The sequence below is a fragment of the Fusarium solani genome, assembly GCF_023522795.1.
Source record: "Fusarium solani strain SB1 chromosome Unknown bctg00000001, whole genome shotgun sequence".
NCBI lineage: Eukaryota > Fungi > Ascomycota > Sordariomycetes > Hypocreales > Nectriaceae > Fusarium > Fusarium solani.
The window spans coordinates 3,505,851-3,532,958 of NW_027072156.1; the positions used below are offsets into that span (position 1 = coordinate 3,505,851).

The 27,108-nt window shown below is 52.1% G+C and overlaps 8 protein-coding genes across 8 annotated transcripts; 4 read left to right on the forward strand and 4 right to left on the reverse strand.

Moving 5' to 3' along the window:
* Positions 1 to 360: 360 nt before the first annotated feature.
* On the reverse strand, positions 361 to 1,289 carry MRS44_003188 (uncharacterized protein; the record flags this gene model as incomplete). Its single annotated transcript, XM_065623123.1, has 2 exons — positions 361 to 763; positions 1,153 to 1,289. 2 exons carry the CDS (start codon positions 1,287 to 1,289, stop codon positions 361 to 363), a joined length of 540 nt encoding a protein of 179 aa, XP_065479195.1.
* A 689-nt stretch (positions 1,290 to 1,978) lies between these two features.
* Positions 1,979 to 3,559, forward strand: MRS44_003189 (uncharacterized protein; the record flags this gene model as incomplete). The annotated part of the gene is made up of 4 exons (XM_046268363.2): positions 1,979 to 2,264; positions 2,315 to 2,587; positions 2,641 to 3,472; positions 3,526 to 3,559. The coding sequence occupies 4 exons, from the start codon at positions 1,979 to 1,981 to the stop codon at positions 3,557 to 3,559; spliced, it is 1,425 nt and encodes a 474-aa protein (XP_046137294.1).
* A 442-nt stretch (positions 3,560 to 4,001) lies between these two features.
* On the reverse strand, positions 4,002 to 5,427 carry MRS44_003190 (uncharacterized protein; the record flags this gene model as incomplete). Its single annotated transcript, XM_046275307.2, has 2 exons — positions 4,002 to 5,184; positions 5,240 to 5,427. 2 exons carry the CDS (start codon positions 5,425 to 5,427, stop codon positions 4,002 to 4,004), a joined length of 1,371 nt encoding a protein of 456 aa, XP_046137295.2.
* A 3,890-nt stretch (positions 5,428 to 9,317) lies between these two features.
* MRS44_003191 (uncharacterized protein) lies at positions 9,318 to 11,694 on the reverse strand (the record flags this gene model as incomplete). Its single annotated transcript, XM_046275308.2, has 6 exons — positions 9,318 to 10,162; positions 10,212 to 10,419; positions 10,467 to 10,829; positions 10,876 to 11,116; positions 11,162 to 11,364; positions 11,416 to 11,694. 6 exons carry the CDS (start codon positions 11,692 to 11,694, stop codon positions 9,318 to 9,320), a joined length of 2,139 nt encoding a protein of 712 aa, XP_046137297.2.
* Positions 11,695 to 14,444: 2,750 nt separating this feature from the next.
* Positions 14,445 to 15,833, forward strand: MRS44_003192 (uncharacterized protein; the record flags this gene model as incomplete). Its single annotated transcript, XM_046275310.2, has 8 exons — positions 14,445 to 14,498; positions 14,555 to 14,607; positions 14,654 to 14,749; positions 14,797 to 14,838; positions 14,886 to 14,993; positions 15,037 to 15,106; positions 15,154 to 15,719; positions 15,767 to 15,833. The coding sequence occupies 8 exons, from the start codon at positions 14,445 to 14,447 to the stop codon at positions 15,831 to 15,833; spliced, it is 1,056 nt and encodes a 351-aa protein (XP_046137299.1).
* A 492-nt stretch (positions 15,834 to 16,325) lies between these two features.
* On the forward strand, positions 16,326 to 16,928 carry MRS44_003193 (uncharacterized protein; the record flags this gene model as incomplete). Its single annotated transcript, XM_046268366.2, has 1 exon — positions 16,326 to 16,928. The coding sequence occupies one exon, from the start codon at positions 16,326 to 16,328 to the stop codon at positions 16,926 to 16,928; it is 603 nt and encodes a 200-aa protein (XP_046137300.2).
* A 1,203-nt stretch (positions 16,929 to 18,131) lies between these two features.
* MRS44_003194 (uncharacterized protein) lies at positions 18,132 to 20,506 on the reverse strand (the record flags this gene model as incomplete). Its single annotated transcript, XM_065623124.1, has 2 exons — positions 18,132 to 18,648; positions 18,735 to 20,506. The coding sequence occupies 2 exons, from the start codon at positions 20,504 to 20,506 to the stop codon at positions 18,132 to 18,134; spliced, it is 2,289 nt and encodes a 762-aa protein (XP_065479196.1).
* A 1,380-nt stretch (positions 20,507 to 21,886) lies between these two features.
* MRS44_003195 (uncharacterized protein) lies at positions 21,887 to 23,680 on the forward strand (the record flags this gene model as incomplete). Its single annotated transcript, XM_065623125.1, has 5 exons — positions 21,887 to 22,248; positions 22,305 to 22,600; positions 22,756 to 23,230; positions 23,479 to 23,569; positions 23,639 to 23,680. 5 exons carry the CDS (start codon positions 21,887 to 21,889, stop codon positions 23,678 to 23,680), a joined length of 1,266 nt encoding a protein of 421 aa, XP_065479197.1.
* Between the last annotated feature and the right edge of the window lie 3,428 nt (positions 23,681 to 27,108).

A 27,108-nucleotide genomic window follows, 5' to 3' on the forward strand; every position in this document is an offset into this window, starting at 1 on the left:
ACAAGGCCCAAATGGCACATCGTGGCCTCGTACGGATGGGACCAGGGAAGCTGTCAGAGAAGCACGATCCCACACATTGACTAAACCGGACGGCAATCTGGGCGGGTGTTCCCTGCTCAACCGGTTTCCAAGGCCTTGATCTCTGTCGGACGGGCCTTGACAGCCCCAGCCAGCCGTCCGTGTGTGATGTGATGGATTCTGCTGGGCTCGCTGATGCATCATAGCAGGCCTCACTCACGGCACTTGGGCCAGTATCAACCCCACGAATGCCTCGGCTCTTAATTGTCGCAGCCCAAGTCAATGGGACCAGGCGGCGCCACAGCAGTGACACCAACGTCCAGCGCCCCTCAGTCGGTCGCATCAGGTGCAGATGCAGGCGGCGCGCAGGACGAAAGAAGACCGTGAGACTCCCACGCTGGGCCATCCACTCGCGTCCCCCAAGCTTGGATCGATGGCTTGCTGGTCCTGGAACCCTGGAACCCTGGGTCCTGGTTGGCCAGAGACGTCGTCTGCTTGCTCGCCATGCTTGCTGCCAGAGGCGATGACTGGCATTGGCGCTCGCCCTAGTCCGGGTCCGGCCCCATGGTGGAGGGGCCCTAAAAACCTGTGCGTCACCATCCCAGATCGAATCGTCGACTTTTCTGGCGCGACGGCGGGCGACACGAAGGCTATGGCCTGTGGAAGGTGGACTTTTGGGCTCGCTGGCACCCACTCCGCGCCGCCGCTGGCGACCAAAAGACCCTGTGCCTCGCTCGCGGGGTTGCTGTGCTCTGTTTCTGCTCCTCATCCTCGTGTGTCGATTTGTCGCCGGTCGTCAGTCTGCATATCCACTTGCTTGCTCTGTACTGTAAATGGTGTTGCTGCGGTGGAGGCGTCTGCCAACGGAGACCATGCCAACGGCGGTTCTCCCCTAAAAGCAAACCGAAGCAATAGGGGGCACCAGCACAGGAAGACGAGTTTGTCATATCATATGGCCTTGCCGCTCCAGTTTCATTCGACCTGAATTCATTGTACACCTCGTTCTCATCCTCCACCCCCTGCCACGCAGCCAGAGCCATCATGACGATGATGTCGTCCTGCTAGGAACAAGACATGGCCTGTTGCGAGTCTCACGACATCGACCCCTTACTCCGAGATCTTGTTCAACCACACCTAACAACGTCTGTCTTGCCGTCGTCAGCAGAGACCTCAGAGTTAGACATACAGCACACGTACATGGTTGTGTCCTGGACTGCGTTGCCATCCATTGCAGTCAGTGTAGCGCGGGGCATCGCAACGCATCCACGCATCGTGTCCTCTGTCGCTCTGCTTGACTGCCTCTAGTTGCCTTGTCCGCCTCAAATCGCGAGGCGACAGAGACAGCTCTACAGCCTTAAAGTCAGAGTGGCGGAGCGGGATTCCCCAAGTTAGGGTCACCGCCGGAACGCCTATTTTACACATTCAACTCCCGTCAACAGCTTCTTCACCTCCGTTCTCACCAACTCTAATCTCTCAACCATCCCCGGACGACAGCCGCGACTACTGCCGAAAATAACGTCACATCGCATACAAAGACAGGCTACTCGAGGTCCAGAACCGCAGACACAAAGGGCGGAACCAGACAAAGACGCAGATTCGAATGCAGTTCTAGAGCGTGACCCGGCCTCAGAAGCAAGTAAACGTTGGTGCAGCGAGCGCAGGCCGTGAACCCGGCTTTATTCCACCACATCAGCAGCTCGGGTTTACTGTATTAGCCTTGCTCTTACATATCATCGCTCTTCCCCTTACTGTCCCTCTCCTCCTTACTCATCCTTTACATCTACCTTCTTGGTTGACAAGTCGACTCATCACTTCTCCTCCCACCTCATCTCCATATACACCTCAACCCTCCCCCATACCACCAACTCTCCCCCTCCCCTCTCCCCCACCAAAAACGCGCGACATAGGTGGCTTGAATGTGCCTTGCAGGCCACCTGCAGAACCCTGGTCTCCAATCACCATGTCGACTCCCTCTCTGTCCGATGGACAGCTCACACCGACCGATACTGATCCCGATCTCTGTTTCTCTTCTTCCGAGGATGACCAACTATGGCCAACTGCTCAGGACGTGGCTGAAATGGCCATAATGATTCACGGCAGTGCTGTACCTCTATCATGGTCTCGAGAAACTCTCAAAAGGCTTCCCCCAGGGACTCGGCCTTTGAGGCTTGTTGGCGAGGGTGCCGCCAACGTTGTCTTTGAGCTGGACATCCCCGAAGGATTCTCCTGGGCCCACGAATTCAAAGGTACAACCTCCGCATCTCCGCTCAGTCACTCCAGACTAACTCGTGTCTAGGCTGGCTCCTTCGTGTCGCCAAGGCCCCAACTAATGGTCAGCCTGCCAGATTCAACTACCTCAAGCAGCAGGAGTTTTACGCAAAACAAATCACACCCTTTCTCAAGACTCACGCCATTCAACAACAGCTTGTTGTTCTCCGCAACTCGAACATTATTCCCAAGCTCAACGCCTTTCTTCTTTCAATAGACCATGAGCGCAAAGAGAAGTTCAGGGGGTCCTTCCTCTCCGAGTCTAACTGGGGTCTTTTGGTTGAAGATATGAGGGTGGCCGGTAAGTTGCTCGACTCATGGGCATACCTGTGGCTCATTCTGACCCGCATACAGATCCCAAGAATAGCATTCTTGTCGAGTTCAAGCCCAAGTGGCTCAACCAATCACCAAGCGCCCCTCGAAATGCCATACGATGTCGGCAATGTGCCATGGAACTCTTCAACTTCCTCCGAGACCCAAACCCTTCAAGACACATCCCAGAGCGGAAGCCTTGTCCTCTCACACTCGCAAACCCCGACGCCCCTGACGCCATCAGCTCACCCTTTCGATTCGCCCCGAAGCTGGCTTCCATGGCTGACAACCCAATCGTACGGGAACTCCTGGCCAAGACTGCTGACCACCAAGTGCTCCGCGACCTGAGGTGGCTTCAGAATTTTGCCGACTCGGACGGACCTCTGAATGCGAAAAAGGACGACCCTATGTTTAGCCTAGCCATGACAGTTCGAGACTGCACTTGCTTTGTGCAGATGAATCTTGGTCCTGGTGTCGCCCCCGAACAGAGGCTTCGAGTCCGGCTTGGCGACTTTGATCTCAAGGATACCGACATGAAGTTCAGACGGTGGACCTCAGCCGAGCATGATCTCATCGACTCGGCCTGCTACACAGCCGACTGGATCTTGTGTAACGACAGATACTACCACCCACCCACCAGGTGCCTCCTGGAGTGGACCCGCCGGGATCTCGACTCTGTCAACATCATCGGCATCAAGGCCAAGGATGCGCATACCCATACCAGCAAGGGGATGCACTTTCCCGTCGAGAAACTGGCCTCGCGTGCCGATCTTTATTGGATGACGTCCAACCCGACCAAGCTCAAGGCACTGCTGGAGCCGTACAGGAAGGACAAGCCCAAGGCGGCAGTGTGTCCATTCCGAAAGGAGCCTCCGTGAGTCTTACACGTCACAATTTGTGAGCAGGATCCCTGCTAACACGCTGCAGGAATCTCCGAAAGTGGTTGTCGAGAAACCCCTAGGCGGCCACCACGTGAGACGTCAGGCCAGGGCTCCACGGACCGAGGCGAGGCGAGGCCTTTTTCCCTTTCTATTTTTACCTCATTTTGTTTTGGGTTGCATCATAGCGACGGCGGTCTTTACATGGCGTGGGTAACGGTTCGGAGGCATCATCGGGAAGCATCATCACGGGGCGGCATCGGCATCGGCATTATTGGAAGGCAGCATCATCAAAGAGGCGGGCGTTGGGGTTTACGGTAGCATTTTACCCGGGTTGATATATGATACGCGGTTGGGTGGGTGGGTGGTTGGTTGGTCGGTTGGCTGCATCCAATACCAGAGCGTACCTGGCTTAGGTTCAATGCTCAATACAATATCTATCGTTTATTCATCATGACTATCTGTCTTGTGTCATCAACTTAAACGCCAGCAAAACTCCCTGTCTGTCTAACCCATGTCATGTCGCTAAATATCAGCTATCGTAAAACTCAACAAGCTACCAATCGATAACCCTGCAACGAGGCACAAGCCCATGAAGCCGCCGGCAACCTCGCGCTCACCCTCGTCCACCCACTCACCCGACGCCATCATAAAGCTCGAGCCAAGCCAGCCATTGGTCACACCAAAGGCCAGCTGGACGATAAAGAGATAAAAGAAGTCGCTTGAGACAACGGCGCCACGACCGCCAATGTTGCAGAGCAGGTAGAGGGGTAGTATGCCGAAGCGGAGAACGGCGAGGCTGAAGAGGGCAAATGGCCGGTGCTGCAGGGTGAAGGGCATCATGGTTGCGATACGGCCGCTAAGGTCGCCAAGATTCCAAAAGAAGAATCCAAGAGGGATAAAGGCATTGGGTTGGAAGAGAGGACCGGTGCCCTCTTTGACGGAATGGATCTTGGTTGTGAAGACGGGCATGAACATGGTCGCGATAAAGGTGAGGGCCACGCCAATGGCGAGCCAGTGTAGCTTCTGGAAGAGGCGCCAGAGAGACGTGACCTTGCGGGAGGCGCGCTCAGCTTCCTCGACACTATGCATGGATTCGGCCATTTGCTCGATCATGCGGTTCTCAATGATGTGGTTGTGCCGGCGGACCAGAGGGATGAAAGACAACAGAGCGGCTACCGACACAGCTACAGCTGTGAGGAAGTAGACAAAAGCGGAAGCCTGTCCATCCTCCGCAGAAGGACCTTCATTCTGCTCCTTCTCAGCGGGAGGAAAGGCGAGGACCGTGATGACCTGCGCAATTGGAGGGAGAACGCCAGCAACACCCTGCCCTGCCATGATGGCCTGCATGTACTCTGGCCGGCCGAAGCTGGCAGCAAAAGCAAAGGCACCATTCTGGATGAGACCGGCGGCCGTGGCGGCGCCTGCAACCATGACGAGGAGGAAGACGAGATACACTACTGGTGATACGCCAAGGCCAAGGACGGTGGATGCCGTTAGTAGGGAAAAGGTTATGACGTTGATGATGAGGGCCAGGTTGATCCGGAAGGGGTAGGAAGCCGAGTACTGGATGCTCGTGAGGACAAGCATGGCACCCAGGTTCGTTATGGTAGACACGGTCAGGATCGCAGACTGAAAATTGGCCCGGATCCAAGCATCACCGGCGAAGCGCGAGGCAAAGTAAGGCGCCGCAGCGAGAAACATGTTCCTATGATGCTTTAGCAACTGAGTTTATAAGCAAGCTTTGAGGGGAATAGACTCACCATGCCCACAGCATGGCAACGCCCAGTAGGGCGAATATGCTGTATTCCATCCATGAAAAGGGTAGGTCATGTTGGCCTTCTAGCTGGGTAGAGCCCTCGAGCGCGGTTGCTTCCTCGGCGCCGTTGAGAGGTTCATATTCTGAGGCCGAGGACGGTTGACGGCCCAACGCCCTTCGAACGCGATCCATGACGTATAGTATTTTCCAACGTCGTTGCTCGTGGGTTCTGTTCGTCCGTCACGCGGAAGTATGAAGTTCTCGAGATTATCGTAGTCGGTACAGCCAAGACGAGTTCGAGGAGTAAAATATCTTCGGGTCGAGGTTCTTATGCTATGAGAGGTTCTCGTCGCGTTCCGTTCCTCTCAAGCTCGGTGGGTCTAGTCTTGGAGCCAACTCCGGACGAAAGGTCGCCTGACAAGTAGCCTGGTGATAAGCGGCACGTCTCTATAGCCCGCGATGTTCGGAGACGGACCGTGATGGATGGGGGACGGATCGTGGGGGAGGAGGATGACAACAACTGCCGGGAGATGAGGACCCGGGGAGTACGGAGACAGTATCGAGATAAGATAGATCGGGTCCGGGGTCGGAAGGGTCCATGTGCCCGACCGAGTCAGCTGGAGGCGGCAGCGGACAGAACGGGACGAGGCGCTAAAAATGGACCTGCTAGGGAACTACCGACAGGGGTTGTTCCTCTGCCTCAAGAGCACAACCATCAACAGATGGTATTCCATGGATAAACCCTTCTCTGATTCAAGTCATGAAAGAATCGAAAAGGTTCAAGGACTCGGTGCTACTCCCGAAACACAAGCTCCCGTAATGTGTCATGATAATCTACCATCCTCCCCTTCCCGCCTCAGTCCTACTCGGGACTGTCTCTTCCATAGCGTTACACAACATTCCCCAACACTACCACATCCCGATAACCCAACCACATGCCCAGGATCACGAGAGTATCTAGCGACATTCTCCCACCGCGAGGCCCTCAACGAGGCATTTTTCGTCTCTTTGCTCAGTCAAGACTAGCAGAGCCCACTAAGGAGGGAGGTTGTCCATACGGGGAACTATCCGTGAGGCCCATTCTGCGACCTCCACGTGATGGATGAGCTATGCGATGCAAGTATGTCATGCAGACTTTGTAAAAACGAGAAGAGCAGGGAGAAGGAAAGTTGAGTTCTGACTGTTAGAGACAAGGTCTCATCGGTGTTGTGGAACTTGCTGCTACCCTGGCTGACACCATCGTCATGTGAGAAGACTTGACGCAACTATCTGTTCTATACTGACCACTAACTAACACAACCACCTAGGCTGGGAGGCGATATTGGACAGGCAAGCAAGCCTGTTATTTATCCACTTTCGTATCTCCGCATAGGTAAGGGTTGAGCACAGAGAGTAGAAATCTCGTGAAGCCTGCGCATAGAGATCAGCTGAGTAACTTGAAGGGAAGAGTCATTCCCTAGTCGGACCTCCATAGAAGAGAAGCACCTCACCTGATCGGTTATTAAGCTGATACTCCCCGTTGATCCTTATTGTCAGTGTCGAGAGTGTTCGGTCTTTCGAACAGCCCGTGGATATTGGCCGCATCCTGGAGGTAATCTGATCAAGGTATTTGGCAGAAGGCCATCTTTTGACCGGGATAGGGTAACTCATTAGGTGCAACACGTGGTTTTCTTCGCTTATTGCAGCCAGACTTTCTTTCCAAGGGACATTCGGGTGCCAGATCGCTTGTCTCACGGCCTTCCCCGGAATGCCATAGCAGACATGGCCATGATATGGGCACTACATCATAAATAGACGTAGTTCATGCACACAGTGGAAAGCAAGCATCCTTAGAGGGATTTTCACATTGCACGAATAGCCAGTTTCGGCTTGATATGAGACTCCGTACTAATAAGAAGAAGTGTGGGATTTTCCCCATGGGCGCAGTTCGACATGCGTTTCACAAGACAATCGACAAGCATCCTCCGGCCTTAGGGTTCCATTTTGAATTGAGCAATGATCTGGACGCAAGAACTGGGCTCCTCTCTTTGGTTTGTCCCCAAGGATATTGCCAGGGTTCGCCGGCGTTCGCCTTCCATCTGTTGTTAGCCGTTACGAAGATCCTCCAGGAACAAAACAAGACAGAATGCTCCCCCCGTCGCTTACGTTTCTCCTATCCTTTCCAAATTTTGACCGTTCACTCTCATAAAGGTGTCAGATTGACAAAGGTAAATGTTCATTGTCTCCCAAGCAGAGCCACTCTAGCCGTGTAACAAACATCTTCAAGAAAACCTGACTACCTGGTTGGGAAGGCACGATAGAAAGGGGGATTCTGGTACCTGCCTACCTGCCTACCTGCCTACCTAGGGAGGAGGTCTGGAAGGATCTCCTCACTTGGAAATGTGCCTAAATATCAGCAGCTTAGATAAATCATTCCTCTTCCATCATCGCTTCGTCCCCCTCCTTTCTCTATCTGGTTTGTGATCGGACGCTTGAGGTTCAATACTGGCGACCACCTCATCCTAAGGATCATCAGGTCTAGCCCTAGCCACACAGCACATAACGAAAATCTCGGGCTGCCTCTCCTCTTTCTCCTCTTCCTCCTCCTCCTCCTCCTCCTCTTCTTCTTATTTTCTTCCTCAGTCACCATCATCAGAACGCCGGTGAGTTACCTCTTTGCTTCCTGCCCGCCTGCCCCCAAGATGCCCGCGCTGATTCCCCTCTGGATGCCTTGATCTTTGCTTGATTTCTTTTTGTCTTTATCGCTTTGCGCGATCACTTTGAGACCCCGAGGTGAGTTATGCTGTCGCTTTTGCTGTGTTCCAATGTGGCGATTTTCCTTCTCGTGGGGGCATTCGCAGACCTCAAGCGGGATTGTGCCTACCTACCTTGTCACAATATGTCCGTCCCCTCCTGACTCCTTTCTGGCTATTTTCCCCCTTTGCCCTTCTTTTGTTTCTCTGTTTTGCTACCTTCATGTGTTTCCTTTGCCTCACATAGTTTTCGAGGCCTCAACGCGCTGCACTGTTGCCGTCATTTCATTCTCGCAAGACCATTTAACCATACGATGAGTTTCAGGTCAGCATATGGCCATCTTGATTGAGTGACGAGGATTTGCTAATCATTTATAGAAAAAGAATTGCAGACATTTGGTGATTCCCAGTCAGTGACTGTGAATAATTACTGCGCCCCAGGCACAGGCGGTGGCGGCGGCGGAGGCCGAGGCCGAGGAGGAGGAGGAGGAGGAGGAGGATCCACGACCAGTGGACACGTCGTAAGTTTCTATCATTCCTTGTGTAGGCATTACAGTGCTAATAGAGCTATAATAGTCTAAGCGCGCTGTTAAGCACATGAAGAGGACTGCCGCCTGGATTCAGCGGCAGCACCACTCCCCTTCCCGAGAATACTCGCCAGGACGCCCCTCCATCCTCCCGAGAAGGCTCGCAGCGGTGAGAACGCTCGCAAAAAAGGGAATTCATCCCCCATCGAGAACACCAGACGCCAGACGGGGGTGAGAACACTAGCCGCCAGAAGGGGGCGAGAACGCTCGAGACAGGGACGACAGGGACGACAGGGACAATAGAGAAGATAGGGAAGTTAATATAGAAGGAGCCTAGAGGAGCATATTCATGTATACCTTTAGCATAGTGTCTTCCCGCCTCATCATAAAACTAGCCTCTATCTTGATTGCTATTATCTCATTTTAGGATTCCCATTAGAGAAGAGAATGATGATGTGAACGAGTGCCCGGCATCCATAAGTATGATCGTATTTTAGGATCCGCAGCTGCCTGTGTCCAAACATACGGCTGCTAGCCCCGCGTATAGGTGGACTGTACCAACAATGCCATCTGGTCCGATATCACAGATCCTCCTTATCTATTTCTCTAGGGATAAAAGTAAGCGATATGTTCTCGTTCCCTCACCTGTACCTGGAACCGACTTGCCAACTGCGAGCGGTATAAGAATGTTGGCATTAATTGGGACTCCGTGGGAGTTATGCTTTGCGTTGGGTCTGTTTCTACTGTACTAAGATTACCTTTGCATAAGAGTTAAAGAGATATTGAAGAGATTTGACTAAGGATAGCTATTTGGTATTGGGCCTCAGTCGTCAAGGGGGAAGCGGTTAGTGAACCTGAAGGTCGCCAGACCATCCTTGAGGTTCTCGACGATGGTGTTTATATCGCTTGTCAGATATACACCATCTCCCTTGCTCACTCCCGCCACCTTGGCCGCCTCTCTTGCACTTCCAATGAAACCGACCGGCTTTCCCCAGTGATATCCGTCGACAATGATCTGTGTAGGCCTGCCAGGAGGGAAGAGAGTCGACTTCTTGCCGTTGAAGAGCGACTCGGCACCGCTGGCGACAACGATGGCATCAAAGCCAACAGCTTCAGCAGCGGTGTAGGTCATTTCAACATCGTCACTGAGGACTTCGCCCACAATCGTTACTGTCACCTTGTCCTTTGCCAGCGCATCTTTGAGGACCTTGGCTTGCTTGATGGAGTTGTCCGAGTCTGTCGATGTTAAGACTCCAACTGTCAGCGTCGCGATGCTGGGCAGTCTCGTCCCGAAAATGGAGATTCCAGCCGTTTTGTTGTTATGATAGTATTTCGAGTCAGGGTCAGGGGCTTCGAGACCCAACGCCTTACCCACCCTAACCGCAATATCGTGGCTGACTCTGTTTAGCTGGCGGAGGACGTTCTTCTTGACCTCCTCAGACTTCAGGTGGCTCATCTCAAAGCGGATCGCGTTGATCAGGAACTGCTGCTCGACTTTTGTCAAGGAGTTGTAGAACAGCCGAGGTTGACCCCAGTGATCTGCAAAGGTGGACGCTCTTACGCGCACCAGGTTCCCGGAGACTTTTCGGCCAGGGGCAGTGAAGAAGCCTTTACCTTGAGTCTGATTCGCCTGTAGAGGGTAACCCTTGTTGAGGGTATTGGGGGTGTCTGAAGCTGTCAGCTACTCCGCTAGTGGCAAGGAGGCGGGATGTCTTACATGCAGCCGTGTTTCTGTGGATAAAGTTCTGACCAGCCCCATCTCTGTTGTTGTTGTGAATAGGGGCCACAGGCCGGTTAATGGGTAGCTGCTCAAAGTTGGGACCTCCATGTCGATTCAGTTGGGTATCAAGATACGAAAAGATTCGTCCTTGCAGTAGAGGATCTTCAGTGAAATCAATGCCGCGCACGATGTGGCCGGGTTGAAACTATACAGATCAGCGGTGTCTCAAGTCACAACTCGCGTGAAACATACCATGATCTGCTCCGTCTCGGCGAAATAGTTGACCGGATTCGCGTCCAGTTTCATGACGCCGAGCCGCTGCAGGGGAACATACTCCTCAGGAATGATCTTGGTAGGATCGAGCACATCGAAGCCAAACGCGAGGGCCTGGTCCTCGTCAAAGATCTGCGCGCAGAGTTCCCACTCAGGTCCGTTACCAGAGTCGATGGCGCTCCAGAGGTCAGCGCGGTGGTAGTCGGCGTTCTTGCCGGCGATATGCTGGGCTTCATCCCACACGAGACTGGCCTTTCCCTGCTTCGTCTTCCAGTGCCACTTGACGAACTTGGTGTCACCGTCATCCGTCACCAAGCGAAAGGTGTGCACGCCGAAGCCATCCTACCCGCGTTAGATCTCGCAGCTGAATCTAGGTCGGCTGACTCACCATATGTCTATAACTTCTGGGGATACCATTGCCAGCCATTGCCCAGAACAGAGTGTGAAGGGTTGTGGTCTGTTGGCTGAAAAAATCCCATGCTGAATCGTGGGCTGAGGCAGCTTGTGGGATCTCGCTGTCAGGGGAGGGCTTGACAGCGTGGATGAGATCAGGGAATTGAATTGCATCCTGGATGAAAAAGACGGGAATATTGTTCCCAACGATGTCAAAGTTACCCTCGTCAGTGTAGCTGTGATACTCAGTGAATGGTCTTTATCTCCGACGTTGCACTTACAACCGGGTCGCAAACCCATGGACATCACGCGCAGTATCCGCGCTGCCCCTCGAGCCCGCTACGGTCGAGAAGCGAACAAAGGTCGGAGTCTTTTTTCCTCTGGAGCCGAGAAACGAAGCCGCAGTAACGTTACTGTAATCGCCGTAGCTTGTAAACGTTCCATAGGCACCAGCACCCCGGGCATGGACAGCACGCTCGGGGACCTGCATCAAGCAGTCAGTACCACAGCATAGTTCTGTTCAAGGGGTGCATACTCTCTCATGATCGAAATGGGTGATCTTCTGACGGAAGATAAAGTCTTCCAGCAGGCTTGGGCCACGCTCTCCGGCTTTGAGACTCTCTTGGTCCTCAAAGGGGCCGCCGACATCTGAGCTGAGGTACCCCTTGCTATCGTCGACTTCGTATTCCTTCAAGTGGTCACGGGAGGATTGTTCATCTCGGGCTGCGAGATGATGATCTGGGTCAGCAAAGGGGCACTGTCCAACCGACAGAGCAACAAGACCGAGAGAGGCAATGAGCTTAGAAGACACCATGTTTGTCGTCAGGCTAAAGAACCTTGAACCACATTGAAGTGAGTCAGTCAGAGACGGGTTCTAGCCTTCTACTTATAGTTTGTCAGGTCCAGAGACAAACAGTGAAACCCGAGTGAAATTTCCCCGATAGCCTAGAGAGCATGATCATGCCGTGGCCACGAATACAAAGTGATGCAAACCGGATCCCCGGGTGACGAGTGAATGATGAGGTGTCGTCATTCGGCAAGAATCGTAAGGTCACTCAAGCAGTACTCTGCCACTGAGGGCTTGTATCCCCGGTGAGGTCATAAAAATAGCTTCATGTTGCTTCTTGGCAGCAGTAGTCGAGCATCTCTGAGCTCATTTGTGTGATGGGAAGGGATACTGCTGCATTGATCCCTGCCTACCTGCCCAGGACGAGGGAGGCAAAGATGAAGGGAGTCAGCCACGGACAACAATGTAGCTACAGTTTATGAGAGACAAGTTGCTAGCGCGTGATGTCTCGGGATATACCATGCTTCTAGCAAGGGTGCGGTAGTGAAACCATGACTTTCCGTGACACAGTGAGGGGATAAAGGTCTCACTGAGTTGTTAGAGCCATCTGGTTTGTGTGAGATGATGGGATTTTAGAGTACGAACTTGCCATTATGGGATTTAATATCAACTACTTATCCATAGACAACCCTGATCATCAATTCATGAAGAATGTCTGGGCTGTAATGTAGCCTGAAAGGAAGCAGGGCCAGTCTTCCAGAACTTCCATGCCATGAGTGGAGCTGTGGTCTTTCGCCCCCGTGCCTTGAGATATTTGCCGTCTACCATAAAACTAAGGTCATGACAAACTTGCGTATCTCAACCTACTGAACTTGGTACGCAAACAGGGAGAGATATCTAAGAATAGCATTGTCTTGTGGGTTCCAATGGAACGTTGTGACGCCTCGATGGCTCAAGAAAACTCATGGTAGGAATTATCGCATCATGGAGGATGGATCGCTCTGTCGATGGGTCCCGGAGATGATGACGGAATAAGACGAGTTCAATGCCGTTGATCGACAAAACGAATGAGGCCGAGAATGAATGATTCGGATACCCAATCAAAGAAGATGGGTTGACAATATGAAGCGGCTCATGAATAAGGTACAGTAACACCACTACCGCCGATGCGCCCTGGTGATGTGCCGAGATGCAGATGTCATCACTCGAAGCGCCGGGGAAGCGTGACAGAAGCTTGGTCGACAGCGTCTATTGGCGGAGCGTCTGAGGGATGTGATGGATATGAATAGAATCGACAGACAAGAATAGAAACCACGGGGGAGTTTCTTGTGACAGTGTCACTGACTTTGGATGGAAACAACCGAGGGTCTGTACCCAAGTCGCTGGGAGATGAGATGTTTCTGATCGTCAACGAGCTAGACGTTCTGTGGGGGCAGGGATATCTCGGCGGGAATAGCTTCAGGGATGGTCCACAGGCAAGGAGAGAAATCTCCGATGAGTGCAGAGCAGCCAGTCATATCGGTGGATACTCATGCCCTCCAATAGATGTGCAGAAATGATGATAAATGGGTTTATCATGGTTGAAATTTGACAGGGGGGGGGCCTCACGGAGCCTTTTTTTTGACTTAGAAATCTGGCCTCGGGGAACAAAAAACACCGGACTGGCCCGCAGCCAAAACCGCAGCAAATAGGGGGGATCCTGACCGGGTTTTTGTTCTCCCCTAGCCTGTTCTCGCGGGTGTGGAGAAACGTTCCGCGACTTCACTGCAATTTTAAACCCCTCCGAGGGGACTAGATATCTAGCAATTGTCAACACTTGGTCCTGTAGCGACATGCACTCGTCTGTATACAAAGCAATCTGGTGAAAGGATTTCACTGATTTGAATTATTAACAGGATTCTTCCTGCTTTCACTGCTCAAACACGGAGTTGTACAAGAGTAGACCTGGCTTGCAACGAGGAGTTGGATGGTTGACACTAGCAAGAAACCAGTATTAGGGAATCAATACACAAACAAGCTACATATAGGTTGAGCACAAGCATTATCACCTCTCTGGCTGCTAGAGCTTCCAACCCAAACAAGGCAATCATCCACCAAGTCACAACTGAGCTGACGTGGTTCCCCTCTTGTTCGTGCCGCAATTCAATCTCAAGCGTCCCCACTACCATCACCACCCCCGGCCCGGGGAACCATCGTGCTTATTCCCGCCATGCGCTATCACTGCTAAGGGGATCGTCTCCGTCTGTCTCGGGGCATTATGACTGGACCAGAGGCCATCATCAACAGTTGGCGCCGCACCGCTGGCGGGAATTCCCGCATTTGGGTTCAACGGCGCTGGAGTGCCACGCCTTTGACAGGTCCGGCTGTCGATCACGAGATATGGGCATGCTGGCATGGTATGATGGCTTCTGGCGTTCAAACCGACAGTTGACACTCGTGGGCGTGCCAAGTCTTGAAGGAATGAACATCCAACCTCGCTCGAGCTAGGCCGTCAAGATTTCATTGTCGACAGAGCTGGTACCGTTCCAAAACTCAATCAGAGAGCCCAGAGGCTGGACTCCGCGATAATGCTCTTTGTGCCAAGCCTCCCAGCCTCAAGGGCCCTGTCCGCCTCCGCCTTTGGCAGGTGTTGGGCCAAGCACATGGGACGACCCTGGCCATACAACGCCTGAGGTCTGTCCACCAGCTCCACCTCGGCTGCACATAATAAAGGCGTCTTCCCAACCTGACGGGTCTCTATTGAGGGGTTCGACACGCAGATCTTTGCAACTGTGACCATGGCCGAACAAGCACAAGCAGAGCGCACCCCCAGCCCTCAGCAGCTCAACGTTGTACGTGCCGATAGATGCGTTGATGAGGATGTAGACGTGACTCTGACCGGCAATAGGATCCTGAGTGGATCGAACCCGACGACAATGACTCCTCTGTTGGCAGCGAGACGTGAGAATGACCTCTGAGTTGGAGATATGGAGTTGACGATCTTCAGCGCAAGCTCCACCACTTCGATAAGCGAGAGCATCCTCGAATACCGCAAGCTCCACGGCAGAACCTATCAGAACTTTAACACTGGAACAGAATATTGGTGCGCCATCAGCTCCCATATGACTATCTATCGCTGACTTTGTGAAGGGGGCCCAATGATGACAGGCAAAATGAGGGGCTCGAACTCAGGTCTGTAGTTCAGTTACTGGTTGCATTTCACTGTCTAATTTTTACAGCCATCATATGCTCTACTTGGCCTTGGACAACAAGCTGTTTCTAGCGCCAATTGGAGATAACCCACAGAGAGTCATTGATATTGGAACAGGGACTGGCATTTGGGCAATGTATGGGCCCTTGACGATGTGCGAACGACGCTGACAGTTGTAGCGACTTTGCCGATCAGTTTCCTTCCGCCGAGGTGATTGGAACCGATTTGTCGCCGATTCAACCACCATGGGTATGCTGACTTGTATCTGTGTTGTTCCAAATGGCTAACAATTACAGGTTCCTCCCAACTGCAAGTTCGAACTCGACGACGCTCAACTCCCTTGGCCGTATCCCGATAACCACTTTGACTACGTCCACATCCGAGTCCTAATGGGCGCAATCAAGGACTGGCCCGCTCTGTACAAGGAAATATACCGCTGCCTCAAGCCCGGCGGCTGGTTCGAACACTTGGACTACTCGATCGACGTGCGCTCCGACGACAATAGTATCCCCGAAGACTCGCCACTCAACGGCTGGGGCGACCTTTTCCAAAAGGCGGGCGAGAGGATGGGCCGCAGCTTCAAGATCATCGAGGACGGGCAGAGCTTGCAGTGGCTCAAGGACACAGGGTTCACGGCCGTCAACGAGCACCGTTTCAAGCTCCCGACGGGCGGCTGGGCGGCCGACAAGAAGTGGAAGGAGATTGGGCAGTACAACCTGCTCATCACCGAGAACAGCCTCGAGGGCTATGTGCTGTTCCTGCTGACGCAGGTCATGGGTTGGGAGGTCTCCGAAGTGCAGGTCTTCCTGGCCAAGACGCGCAAGGCTCTCCGGGACAAGTCGATACATTCTTATGCTGAAGTGTTAGTGGGCAGTTTCATGATGTGGCTACTTTTACTAACGTGAGCAGGGCAACGGTTTGGGGACAGAAGCCGTTGAACGAGAAGAAAGAGGCGTCACCGACTGCGGAAGCATAGGGCATTCCCAGACGCCTTATGATTGTGAATGGCTGTCAACGAGACGCGGCCTATTACGAATACCATATGTCTATGTCTTTAAATCTAGATTGAAGCGTACACAGTATATCCTGATCTGAATTGTTGCTTTCGGTACTTGCTCAACTGTTCAACGAGCATCATGCGCGTCTGGGGTTTGCCGCCAGCCTGATTTGGTGCCTTGGTAGGCTCAACCAACGAGGAATCTGCCTCACCAGCCTGCATATTCTTGTGCTTTCATCTACAAAGGGAGGCCTGCGCCCCATTGCCAAGGTTAGCTGAGGCCTTGGGCATCGTTGACCAGCATTATTCCCTACATAAGATGCTTACTTGTTGACCCTATCTCCGGCAGAGACCTTGTTGCATCATCCTCAGCCGACCCAGCCAGTTCCATACTTTATACCTTGATACTTGAACAAGGTATGAAGCAGGAAACGCGGTTAAGACTAGAGAGCATTCCTACCTTGAGTCGTCATGGGCGAACCACTTTCCATGGCAGCCAGCATTGCTGGTCTCATGAGCCTTGCCGATACGGTATTCCGATATGTCTTCAAATACGCCCGCGGGGCAGTCAATGCCAAAAAAGAAGTCGAATCCCTTTCTACGGAAATCAATGGGCTCTCCGCAGTTCTTCGGAGTCTTCACGCCCTTGCGAGCGAGTTGGAGGCTGAGGCTTCCTTTGAGCCGACCCTGAGGATGCAGCATCTTACCCACTGCAAACAGACTCTTGAAACATTGCTGAACAGGGTAAAGAAGGCTGCAGATGACTTTGACAACAAGGCCAAGTGGGAAGGAATCACTCGGAGACTGAAGTGGCCCTTTTCCGCTTCCGAGACCAAGGACTTGCTGTCCGACATCTCACGCTGTAAAGAGACTCTGACTCTGGCCACCGCAGCCGACACGATGCGTAAACTACAGATCTGCCTCACGAACCAAGCAGACCTTGACCGAAAGCTCGACAGAAAATTGGATAATATTACTCACATTCTGGAGAGGGACGAGGTGGATGTCAGGAAGAGGCTCGTCCTTGACTTCTTCATGAAGCCCGAGGCCAGCCCAAAAACCAACTTGTCTTAGAGTATCAGACTACGCCATCCAACAACAGGCAGCTGGTTGACCTCGTCCCATGCCTTCAGGGCGTGGCTGGATACACCTGGCTGCTGGTTGGGCGCTTCAACGAACAACTAAGGATCTCGATGGGCGAAGTGACCAGCTCCTCTTCTCCCGCTCAGACGTTCCCCTGGAGTGGAATCGCCCAAGCAAAATTTAGACATGTGGGTGTTGGCAGGAGAGTGTTAGGCCAATCGACTCTTGACTATGCCAGAGAATTGGCGGTTCTCAGAAGGGAGATGCGAGGTGAGATCGCTGTCAGAATAGACGGGTTGGTGTATCCACATCAAGGGAACACATCCAACACCAGAGCGCCGGTTTCAACGCTCGAGGGGAACATTGAAGAGCTGAGGATTGCCTGTGTCACAGAGATGGACACCCTTCACGAGAGTTTGGGTGAGACACCACCAACAATGTTGGCCGCGAACCACAACTATGAAGATTATTAGGCTTCGGATTCGGTGAGTGGGCTGCATCACCAACCGGGGCAGCTAGAATTTGTTGTCAACATCTAGGGCCAGATAGGTGTGGAATGGTGAGATCAGCAAGGCGCGAAGAGATGTTGGGATATTAGAGGGTTTACGGATAGATTGAGACGGGAGTCGATCTCAAATTAAGACTTGGTAAATAATTAGAAGAAACTATGTAAAAACTTTGGCTCGCCTTAGGTAATCTTCTTATATGTTAAGATCATTATTTGCTAAACTGACGTAGATAATTTAATAAGGATTTAGTAGGGATAGCTAGGTAACCTGAAGTATACTTAATAGGAAAATTAGGGTGTCGAACATCCACTCCTCTTGAGACAAGATAACATGAGTTCACATCACGAAAGACACTAATACTCAGCGTTGAGCCAAGGTTAGTTGGAAATACTGGTCAGGTGCATTTTAGGACTTCCAGGTCTTTCAAATGTGCTTCACAGGACATCTTAGATTTATAGGGCCGGGGACCATCTCTTAAGAAACTGTGTCAGGTGTAAAGCGATTCATCAAAATTCCCCATTACTTAACCTACATCTCCAAAATGATTCGTGAAAAAGAACTGAGCATATCTCTCAAAAAGTCATGAGCATCATGGTTCCTAGACAAAACATCCACCCCTCTCATCAAACAAGATCAGCTATCCAACTCCAAACGCCAACACCTCGCTATCAAGATGCCTCCCCCCTTATCCGAGTAGAACCCCTACTTCCTCCTTGGCCTGCGCCTCCCATGCCTTGAGCAGGATGTGGCCAATGCCCCTGCGGTACGCAACCTCGCCGATGCGCTCGATCCACAGGACATTGACAATGTCGATCATCTCGTCGGCGTCCATGTGCTCCTCGAACCGGTCTGTGTCAAAGACGTGCGAACCTCGTCGCTCTGTGGCTGTCGACACGGCGATGAACTCGAGGCGCTCCTCGCCGTCGTAGTTGGATGACTGTACGCCTAGCCAGCCGTCGTGCGCCCGGAACTGGCCCGCCCACTTGTTCGTCTTGCCCCAGATGTTTCCCACGGCAAGGGGCGGGTTCGGTCGGTCGCGGTGAGCAAGCGTGGAGAGGAAATCAACCTCGAAATGACCCGTCGTTGTTCGGAATGAGAGCATCGGCACGGGGTAGGCCTGCTCACCCACGGGCGGCTCGTAGCTGCTGGTCTCGGGGGGATCCTCGACCGGGATCGGGTACTTGAAGAGCGCCGACTCGTCACTGTCGTGTTTGTAGTAGGAGCCGGAGCGGGACCAACCCGGGGGAGGTCGGAAGTGGGGCTCCTCCGGCCCCGGAGCTCCCGGTACTGTAGGCCCGTGTTCATGAGGGGCACGGTGGCGGCCCGGTTCGTGAGGCTCCAGGTGACGGTCGGCCTGATGCGGAACGGGTGCGCAGACTTGTACCGCTTTGATTCCTGGCCGCGCTTGCCCGAGCGGGCCTCCTCGACGTAGTCTGCCGCGGCTCTCCATAGTGTCAGGTCGACTGGAATGTTGTCAAACCACCAGCCCATCCAGGACCACGAGGGGAGGAATGGCGGTTTTGGAAGGGCCCTTCGACGGATTGAGGCGTGGGGACGCCACAAAAGGGCGATGTCAAGAAACATTATAGGCATACCGAAGACGAAGCCGCCTGGGAATGAGCGCGAGAGAACGTGCGTGATGCCGGAAAAGGCGGGCAGAGTATCGTCAACGTGGGTCAGTTTTCGGGCGCTGTAATCCATGACGATGCGAGCATACTCGTCAAGGTCAGGCCAAGGTGAGTGCTGATAAGCGAAAATCGCGTCAGGGATGGTTCCCGTGCATCCTTGGCGATTCCCTTTGAGCTTCTTCATGACACTATTTGGACTCCCCTGCCATGTCTCGCAGTGACACTCCCAGGTAACGGCGTCCTCAAAGAAGAAGACGCAGCGCCGAGAGTAGAGACGTTCAACGAGCGTCCAGCCCCGCGAGTACCAAGGCGAAGCCACCACCAGATCTTGATGGTTGTTGTTCCCAGGTCTCATGTTGCGCACAGAAGAACGTCTGGGATTGAGAGAAACCAATCCAGAATTGACATCGCCGGAGGCCGCAACGATGGTGAGGTAGGCATTGGCAAAGACGTATGCCATGTGCTTGACATTGTCCTCCATCTCTTCTGGGCTATCCTGAACAATGCACAGCCGATCAATCCAGATGTGTCGAATGCCCAGCTTCTTGGCTAGCCACATGGCGTCAAGGAAGGTTTGCGGGATATCAGTATTGGGTAAGGTGTCCTGGAAAGCCTCGACGTTGGACTGCAGCAGCTGGGTGTACATCTGGGGCGTGGTGTTGTGGCGCGGGCCCCAGACGTAGCTCAGAGCGAGGTACCGGTCCTTGGGTGTCCCCTTGACGAGGCGGCGCTCGACGACGTTGATGAGATATTTCGGGTGCCACGTGGTGACCTCAGTCTCGGAGGAGACGGCGCAGTGGTGGTTGTGGTCGGCGTTGCAGGTGTCGAGCCACTCCTTGATGCGAGGGATGGGGCTGCCCTTGACGACGGATGAGGCGCGCCTCCCAACGGACGAGGCCACTGGCGGTAGGGGATTGTGGCCATGGCCATGGCCGTGACCGTCCTTGTCGCCGCCGCGAGCAGCTCTGAAAGAGCCGAGGAGGCGGTCGGTAATGCTGTTGCGCTTGCTGGGTGGGTGATCTCGAGCACGAGGTTCTCGAGGGATGACGCGGTCTTTCTCGCGATGCCTATCTCTGTCGCGATCTCTGTCCCTGTCTCTATCCCTATCGCGGTCCTTATCTCGATCCCTATCCCTGTCCCTGTCTCGATCTCGGTCTCTGTCCCTGTCTCTATCCCGATTGCGGTCTCGATCATGATCTCTATCGCGGTCATGATCACGGTCATAGTCGCGATCAAGGTCCGTGTCTAAATCTCTGTCCAAGTCTCGATCGCGGTCTCTATCCAAATCTCGGTCTCGTTCACGGTCTCGTTCACGGTCCCGGTCCCGATCCCGGTCCCGCTCGCGGTCGCGGTCTCGCTCTGGAGAGTCGGCATCTCGGGGATCGCGAGAGTCGGTGTCGCGGGGGTCGCGAGAGCGGCTCCCGTTGGGCATGGTCTCGGCAGGACAAGGACAAGCTAGGAGCGCATGCCAGAGTTGGCAAGATCAGATCAAAGGTTCAAATAATGATCAAAATGTGCCGCGCAACGCGACAGTGAGGATCATGTTTGGGCGTGGGCTTGGACTTGGGCTGGGCTGATGGTCGTCATGTCGCAGTCGGTCAAGCCCCTCAGCTTTTTTGCGCAGGGTGCACAGCGCTTGGATCTGATTGGCCAGAGGTCGAGTGACCCAAACAAAAGCCAAGCGTCGTCATCCCAGCAACGGGCCGAAAGGGAGCTACTATGGTGCTAAAGATTGCCATTGGCCATGTGCAAATGATCATCATAATAAGATCTACCAAGCTGTGAATAGCTTCAAATGCTTTGGATAGCATCCATATCCAAAACACTTGCCCGCGATTGATCCAGGCATGGATCCTTCTTTCCCCTCGTGCCCTCAATGGTTATATCCAGAGGACCCCGACCCCGCAAACACTGCCCCTCGTCTTCCCCGAAAATCAGCCTTTGTGGCCGTTTACAAGTCCTACAAGGGAGTTGCCGCCTTTAGGGATCGCCGAAGTACCGCTTCTTGGACTAAATTGTTACCTAAGGATTCAGCAAGTAATAATCATTGTGAAGCCTTAAATACGGTAATATCTTTCAAGAATTATCATAAACAGAGAAGAGAATATAGCATATTTATGATCATGTTTATAATTCCTGTTCTAAATATCGCATTATGGTTTCCTCAGAGTTAGATGGCTTGAGCACATAAAGTGAGTTGGGCTCGATAGCGGGAACACTTCTGTCCCCTCTTGCAGATATCCTCAGCAAGCGGCGGTGAGACGAATATGCCCGCCTGACATGGACATGTGTCTCTGCTGTACGATCTTAGGACCAGTCGTGGATCTTCAGACGCTATTTCCGGTGACTAGGTATATCGGTTCAAATACCGGGACTTGTTGGCTGCTGCCAGCATCTCCAATCCATCCGAGCATGACGTGCCTCCAGAGGAAGGGCGGTACGTGGTCATTGTCACTATCATCAGTCAAGCGTGGAGCCTGATGGCATATTCTTTAAATGGCGTGAAAGCGAGAGTACTCTTGTATAGTGAATGGCCGCGACACGATGGCATCAAGTTACAATCGGCCACCAATGTAAGCAACCGTCGGAGTCGGCCAGAAGTGAAAGTAGATTCAGTGCCGAGTCTGCACACGTGGTGCTCGAGGTTAAGACCTCAGCCAAGAAAAAAAGCACAGTTGGCATTTAGCCATTAATTCTCACAAAACCTGTGATTGAGGCTTTTCACTCAGACAAGTACTTTCTCTCATCGGGTCGCTTACTCGCCCTCTCACCTCAGACCCATCTGAAGCCTCTTGACCATATTCAAATCACCATGGCGGAGAATCTCATTGTTCTCCTCGTAGGAAAGGGTGCACGGGAACATGCCCTTGCCTGGAAGTTGAGCCAGGCGCCTTCGGTCAAAAAGGTGCTCGTCTTTCCTGGGAATGCGGGAACAGAACAAGGTCACCCCAAAGTCTCGAATCTCGAAACCAATTTCGAAGCAACAGACTACCGTCAACTAGCTGAACTTACGACAGATATCGGAGTTGGTCTCGTTGTTGTTGGGCCTGATGATGCCGTCGTTGATGGCATCGAGGGCTTCTTCAAAGACGTGGGCATCCCATGCTTTGCTCCAACAAAACAAGCGGCTAAGCTCGAGGGATCCAAGACTTTCGCAAAAGACTTTATGGCTAAGTACGATATTCCTACAGCCGCATATCAGAACTTTGATGACATCGAGAGCGCAAAAGCCTACGTCCAGGGGTAGAACATCGAGTTGTCATCAAAGCCGACGGTCTCGCCGCTGGAAAAGGAGTCGTACTGCCTGAAACAAAGCAGGAGGCATTTTCCGAACTCGACAGCATCATGAAAGTCGATGGAAAGTTTTCAGCTGCGGGCTCTTCGGTAGTGATTGAGGAGTTCATGGAGGGAGACGAGATCAGTATCCTGACCTTCAGTGATGGCAAGACTTTCCGGTCTCTACCCCCAGTACAAGACCATAAGCGTGTCTTTGAGGGAAACAAGAGGCCAAACACTGGAGGGATGGGTGTCTACTCGCCAGTCCCTTTTGCAACTCAAAATGTCCTGGATGAGATTGACAAGTCCGTCCTTCAACCCACGTTTGACGGACTTAAAAAAGGAGGGTGAGTAGCCACGAAACACAACACACGAGTCGTATAGAAATGCTAATTCATGCTTCAGGTCGGCCCTTTGTCGGGCTTTTGTTCACAGGTGTCATGATCACGGCCCAAGGACCCAAGGTCATCGAGTACAACGTGTGGTTTGGTGACCCAGAAACGCAGAGCGCCATGATGCTCCTCTCGGAAGATACAGACCTCGCTGCTGTTCTTCTCGCTTGCACCTCAGGAACTCTTAGTCAAGCCAACTTGAGCATGCGCTCAGGCTTCGCGTGCAATGTGGTTATTGCTTCTCAGGGGTACCCGGGGAAGTATGTAACCGGGGTGCTGATCACTCTCCAAACGTGCCCCGATGGTGTTCAAGTTTTCCATGCCGGTCCTTTCAGAGATAAAGACGGCCGTTTGAGAACTGGCGGGGGGCGCGTCTTCTCTGTCGCCGCCTGGGGAAGTACCCTCCAAGAAGCTGTCGAGGCCGCATACGAGGGCACGAAGAGTGTTCACTTTGATGGCATGTTTTCGCGAAAGGATATTGCCTCTCGGTGAGTGATTTCTCTTTCCATCGAAGGATAATATCTGGTTATACTAATTGCGTTGGATTTTAGTTGTCTGCTACCCTGACCCTCTGACCGAGAACTAATGACTGTGGCCCCTGGCGAGAAACACAGCTTTTCGAAGTTACTCAACGGAGATATAAGCAAGTTACAGTCATCGTAGTGTATATCAATCGTGACCTCTGGCCCCGTCAGCTAGTCGAAGTGATTAGCATGGTAATGCAAAACAAGATCAGGCAAGGCAATTCACAGAGCTCCACGGCTGAATCCGTCCACGGTGGCACTGCGCACGAAGGAAACCAAGGCGGGCATGTCACCGGCGACCAAGTATGCGGAGGCCTAGCCATGAGATGATCGCGATAGCAGCTCCTATTAAGTATGGTCTTACATCTTTAGGGCCTTGGCTTCCTTAAGGGTGTTGTTCGGTCGCTTTGGTGAGGACTGAGCTGTCAGACCAATCCTTGAGCTGTCTTTTGAGAAGGGACGATTCTTTAAAGGTGCCAAACTCGCTAATCATACACCAATCATGCCCCGTTTAGAACAACTCTGATATTCCATGATTCCATTTCATGTTCTTGCCAGTATCGATGGGTGATGAATGAGTATGATAGATGAGCGTAACTGTGTATTACGTACTTACCTGCCTAGTTACAGAGCTCATCTTTCACATATCAAATATACCTTTGGCTGTCTTTTTCTACACATGCCAGGCACCTTCAGTTACCTAAGTAGCAATAGATGCAGGAACGGCCCCGAACCATCAGGCACCTTCCTCGTTTCCAAGGAGTGGTATTTTTAGGATGGTCAGTGGGGCCGCGCGAAACGGTTCTGGGGTCAGCCCGAAGGGCTGACCCCACATTCCCGAACCTTATGTCCAGCGCCGGCCGGTGATGACAGGATAACCTGAAGATTGGCAACATCAAAAGGTGCCCAATAAAGCGTATTCCGTAGTCATGGTGGGTGGCTGGTTCTATGCTTGACGTATTCATCTTGTAGAACACAAACCCATCAAGCAGCTGAGATGCCCTCATCAATCATGCTCATGATGACATCCGGCAAGGCGACAGAGTGTATATTGTTAGGGAATAACAAACCAGCAGTGCGTCTATGGGTTTTCCCGGGAGGGATATAATGTCTTTGTAAGAAGCGCCACATCAACAAATCGCAGGATTGGTGTAGTGGTTGTAAGTCATTGAAGCTTCCGGAACTCATCTCAACATTACTAACTCTCCAAAGATCACGCATCGTTCACAGTTGCAGTCAACGCAAGTCCCGATGAGGTCGCGAGTTCAATCCTCGCATCCTGTACCATTTCTTTTTGCTGGGTGCAGTTGTGGGCCATGTTTATGGTTGTACACTTAATACCGTCAGGTCTCGCCTTGGAAATAATGGAGCACGAGGGGTTGACTGCACAATTCATGCGCACAGGAGTTCAGAGTCTTAGCTTATGCATATATGCATAAATCCCACGATGTGGCTGGTCTATCGGTCTCAGGCTTGCAAAGGTGGCACAGGGGTACCATCCATCGCACGGGGAGCCTACCTCCCAGAAAGCTTTATACGTACACATTTTTTGCATAAATCGAGAGCCAGAGGCCCCAGTTTTGTCACTTAACTCCTCAAAGGAGAGGTTTCCCAGTGGTTGCGGGGGAAAATCCCCAAAACACCAAAAAGAATCGCCCGATCATGATGATCGTTAAAGGCAAAAGAAACAGGTCGAACCGGGGGTCGAACCCGGGGCCTTTTGCGCGCGTAATGTGAAGCAAACGTGATAACCACTACACCATTCGACCGGTGCTTGTTATTGCCAATGAGCTTTCAATTTGATCCCAGGAGATTTGCGTGGAGTTGCGGGATTTCTGAGCCATTCTGGGCGCCCCAATTATCCAGAGAATTCGTCTCTGGGTCCACTCTTTAACAAGGTTATTAGTCATACAACTTAGAACGCACTTCAGGAAAGGCCGAGTTTCAGGGGTGTGCGCGACCTCACCCTCTCACCCAGGCATTTGACAACACTGGCTTGCATTCATAGTGTTTACCATTTCCAGGCACATTATTGCTATACGTAGTTCCAGAAGTCTGTGCTTCAATCATTAAACTCCGCCAAGGCATGATCCAGGTATAACAGTAAACTTGAACAGAGTGTTTGCCACTCCATACATTGCGATCAACCTAAAGAGGCCAGACTCATCCTTCAGTGTCACCTCTCGAAACAAAGGCTTCTCTAAGTTCTTTATAATATCTGCTATCCTGAGCCCTCTAAAAGATTAAGCGTTATCTTCAACTGAGATTCATAGGTACGGAGAGGCAATATGGCCACTCCCTGAAGATCCCGACCAACGAGTTTAACTACAAGGCCAAGAAGAAATCAAGATCTTCCACACTCACTTCGATGATAGAATTATCATGACCTAAATAACTTCCCTAAGTACCACTCTAGTCTACTGCTATGCGATAGGACTAACTAACTAACCCAACCCCGGCACGGTTGCGCTCGCCATTCGTCATGAGGAGTTCTAAACAGTGGAAGAGACAGCTCGCTGACTCTGGTAGCTATCTCTTCCATACTAGACCAGAGAGCTCTGCTCTGGTCTAGTCCTTCAGCCTCTTCGTGCCATATATTTAAACATCGCCGCCATTGTCTGCTAGTCGTTATTGCGTTTCTGCTTTTTTTTTTTCTTTTGTTTCGCCCTGGCGACTGCCCTGCGTCGCGCCAGCGTGCGTGGGAAGCGTTATCGTGGAGCGCTGGCGCGGGGCGGGTGCGCTTACAATTCGACCTTGCTTGTCGTTGAGGAGAAGGCGTCCAATGTGAGCCAGGAGGCTTGCGTGGAGTTGCGGGATTCCGAGCGTTTTAGGGCGTCTATAATCCAGAGAATTCGTCTCCAGGTTACCTTAACAAGGTTATGAGTCGTACAGCTTGGAACGCACTTCAGGGAAAGCTGGCTGGGTTTCAGGGGGGGCCAAGAATTCAACAACACTGGTTTGCATTCATAGTGGCTTGTCATTTCCAGGCACAGCACTTGATTCCAGAAGTTTGTATTTCTGTTATATAACTCTGCCAAGGCATAATCTCCAATCAACTATTAAATATCCGCGAAGGAGCCATCAAGGATAGGGGCGTCAACACCCTACTATCCACAACACAGTGATGCTTTATGTCCCACTCCTTACCTTCTGAAAGGTTACGTTCAAGGAATAGAAATAGACTTGAATGGAGTGTGGTGGTGTTCACCGCTGCATAAATTACAATCAACCTTATAAGGTCAGACTCAATCCATACGCGTCAACCCACCTCTCAAAATACAGCCCCCCTTAGTTTTCTCAAGAATGTAAAATATCCCGTGTCCTCTACAGTATTTAGTATTGTCTCCAACTGAGAGCCACAGATGTGGAGGGGTAATATGGCCACTTCATGGATATGTCACAATTGACTTCAAAGAGCTCTCCGAGGCGGTCAAACGTCTATGATATCACGGAATCAATGATAACATCCCACTTGAACCTCTAGATTGTTTTCTAGAAGCCACTCCTTCTCTTTATTTCTCAGGTAGCAAAATGCATAAACTAAGACATGTCCAAGCTACCTAGGTAGTTAAGACAGGCCCGGATTAGCTGCAAGGCCAAGAAGAAATCAAGATCTCCCACCCTCACTTGGATGATGGAATTTTTATGACCTAAATAACTTGCCTGAGCACCACTCTAGTCTGCCGTTGTGCAACAGGACCAACGCCTGCGCTCGCGATCCATCATGAGGAGATCCATGAATGGTGGGGTTTCGCTCGGGTCTTACGCAGGACTACGCTCAGTTCAAGTTCAATCCATCTTTTTCATCAATTGAATTGCGCATGTTCAAAATCGAATCGTGA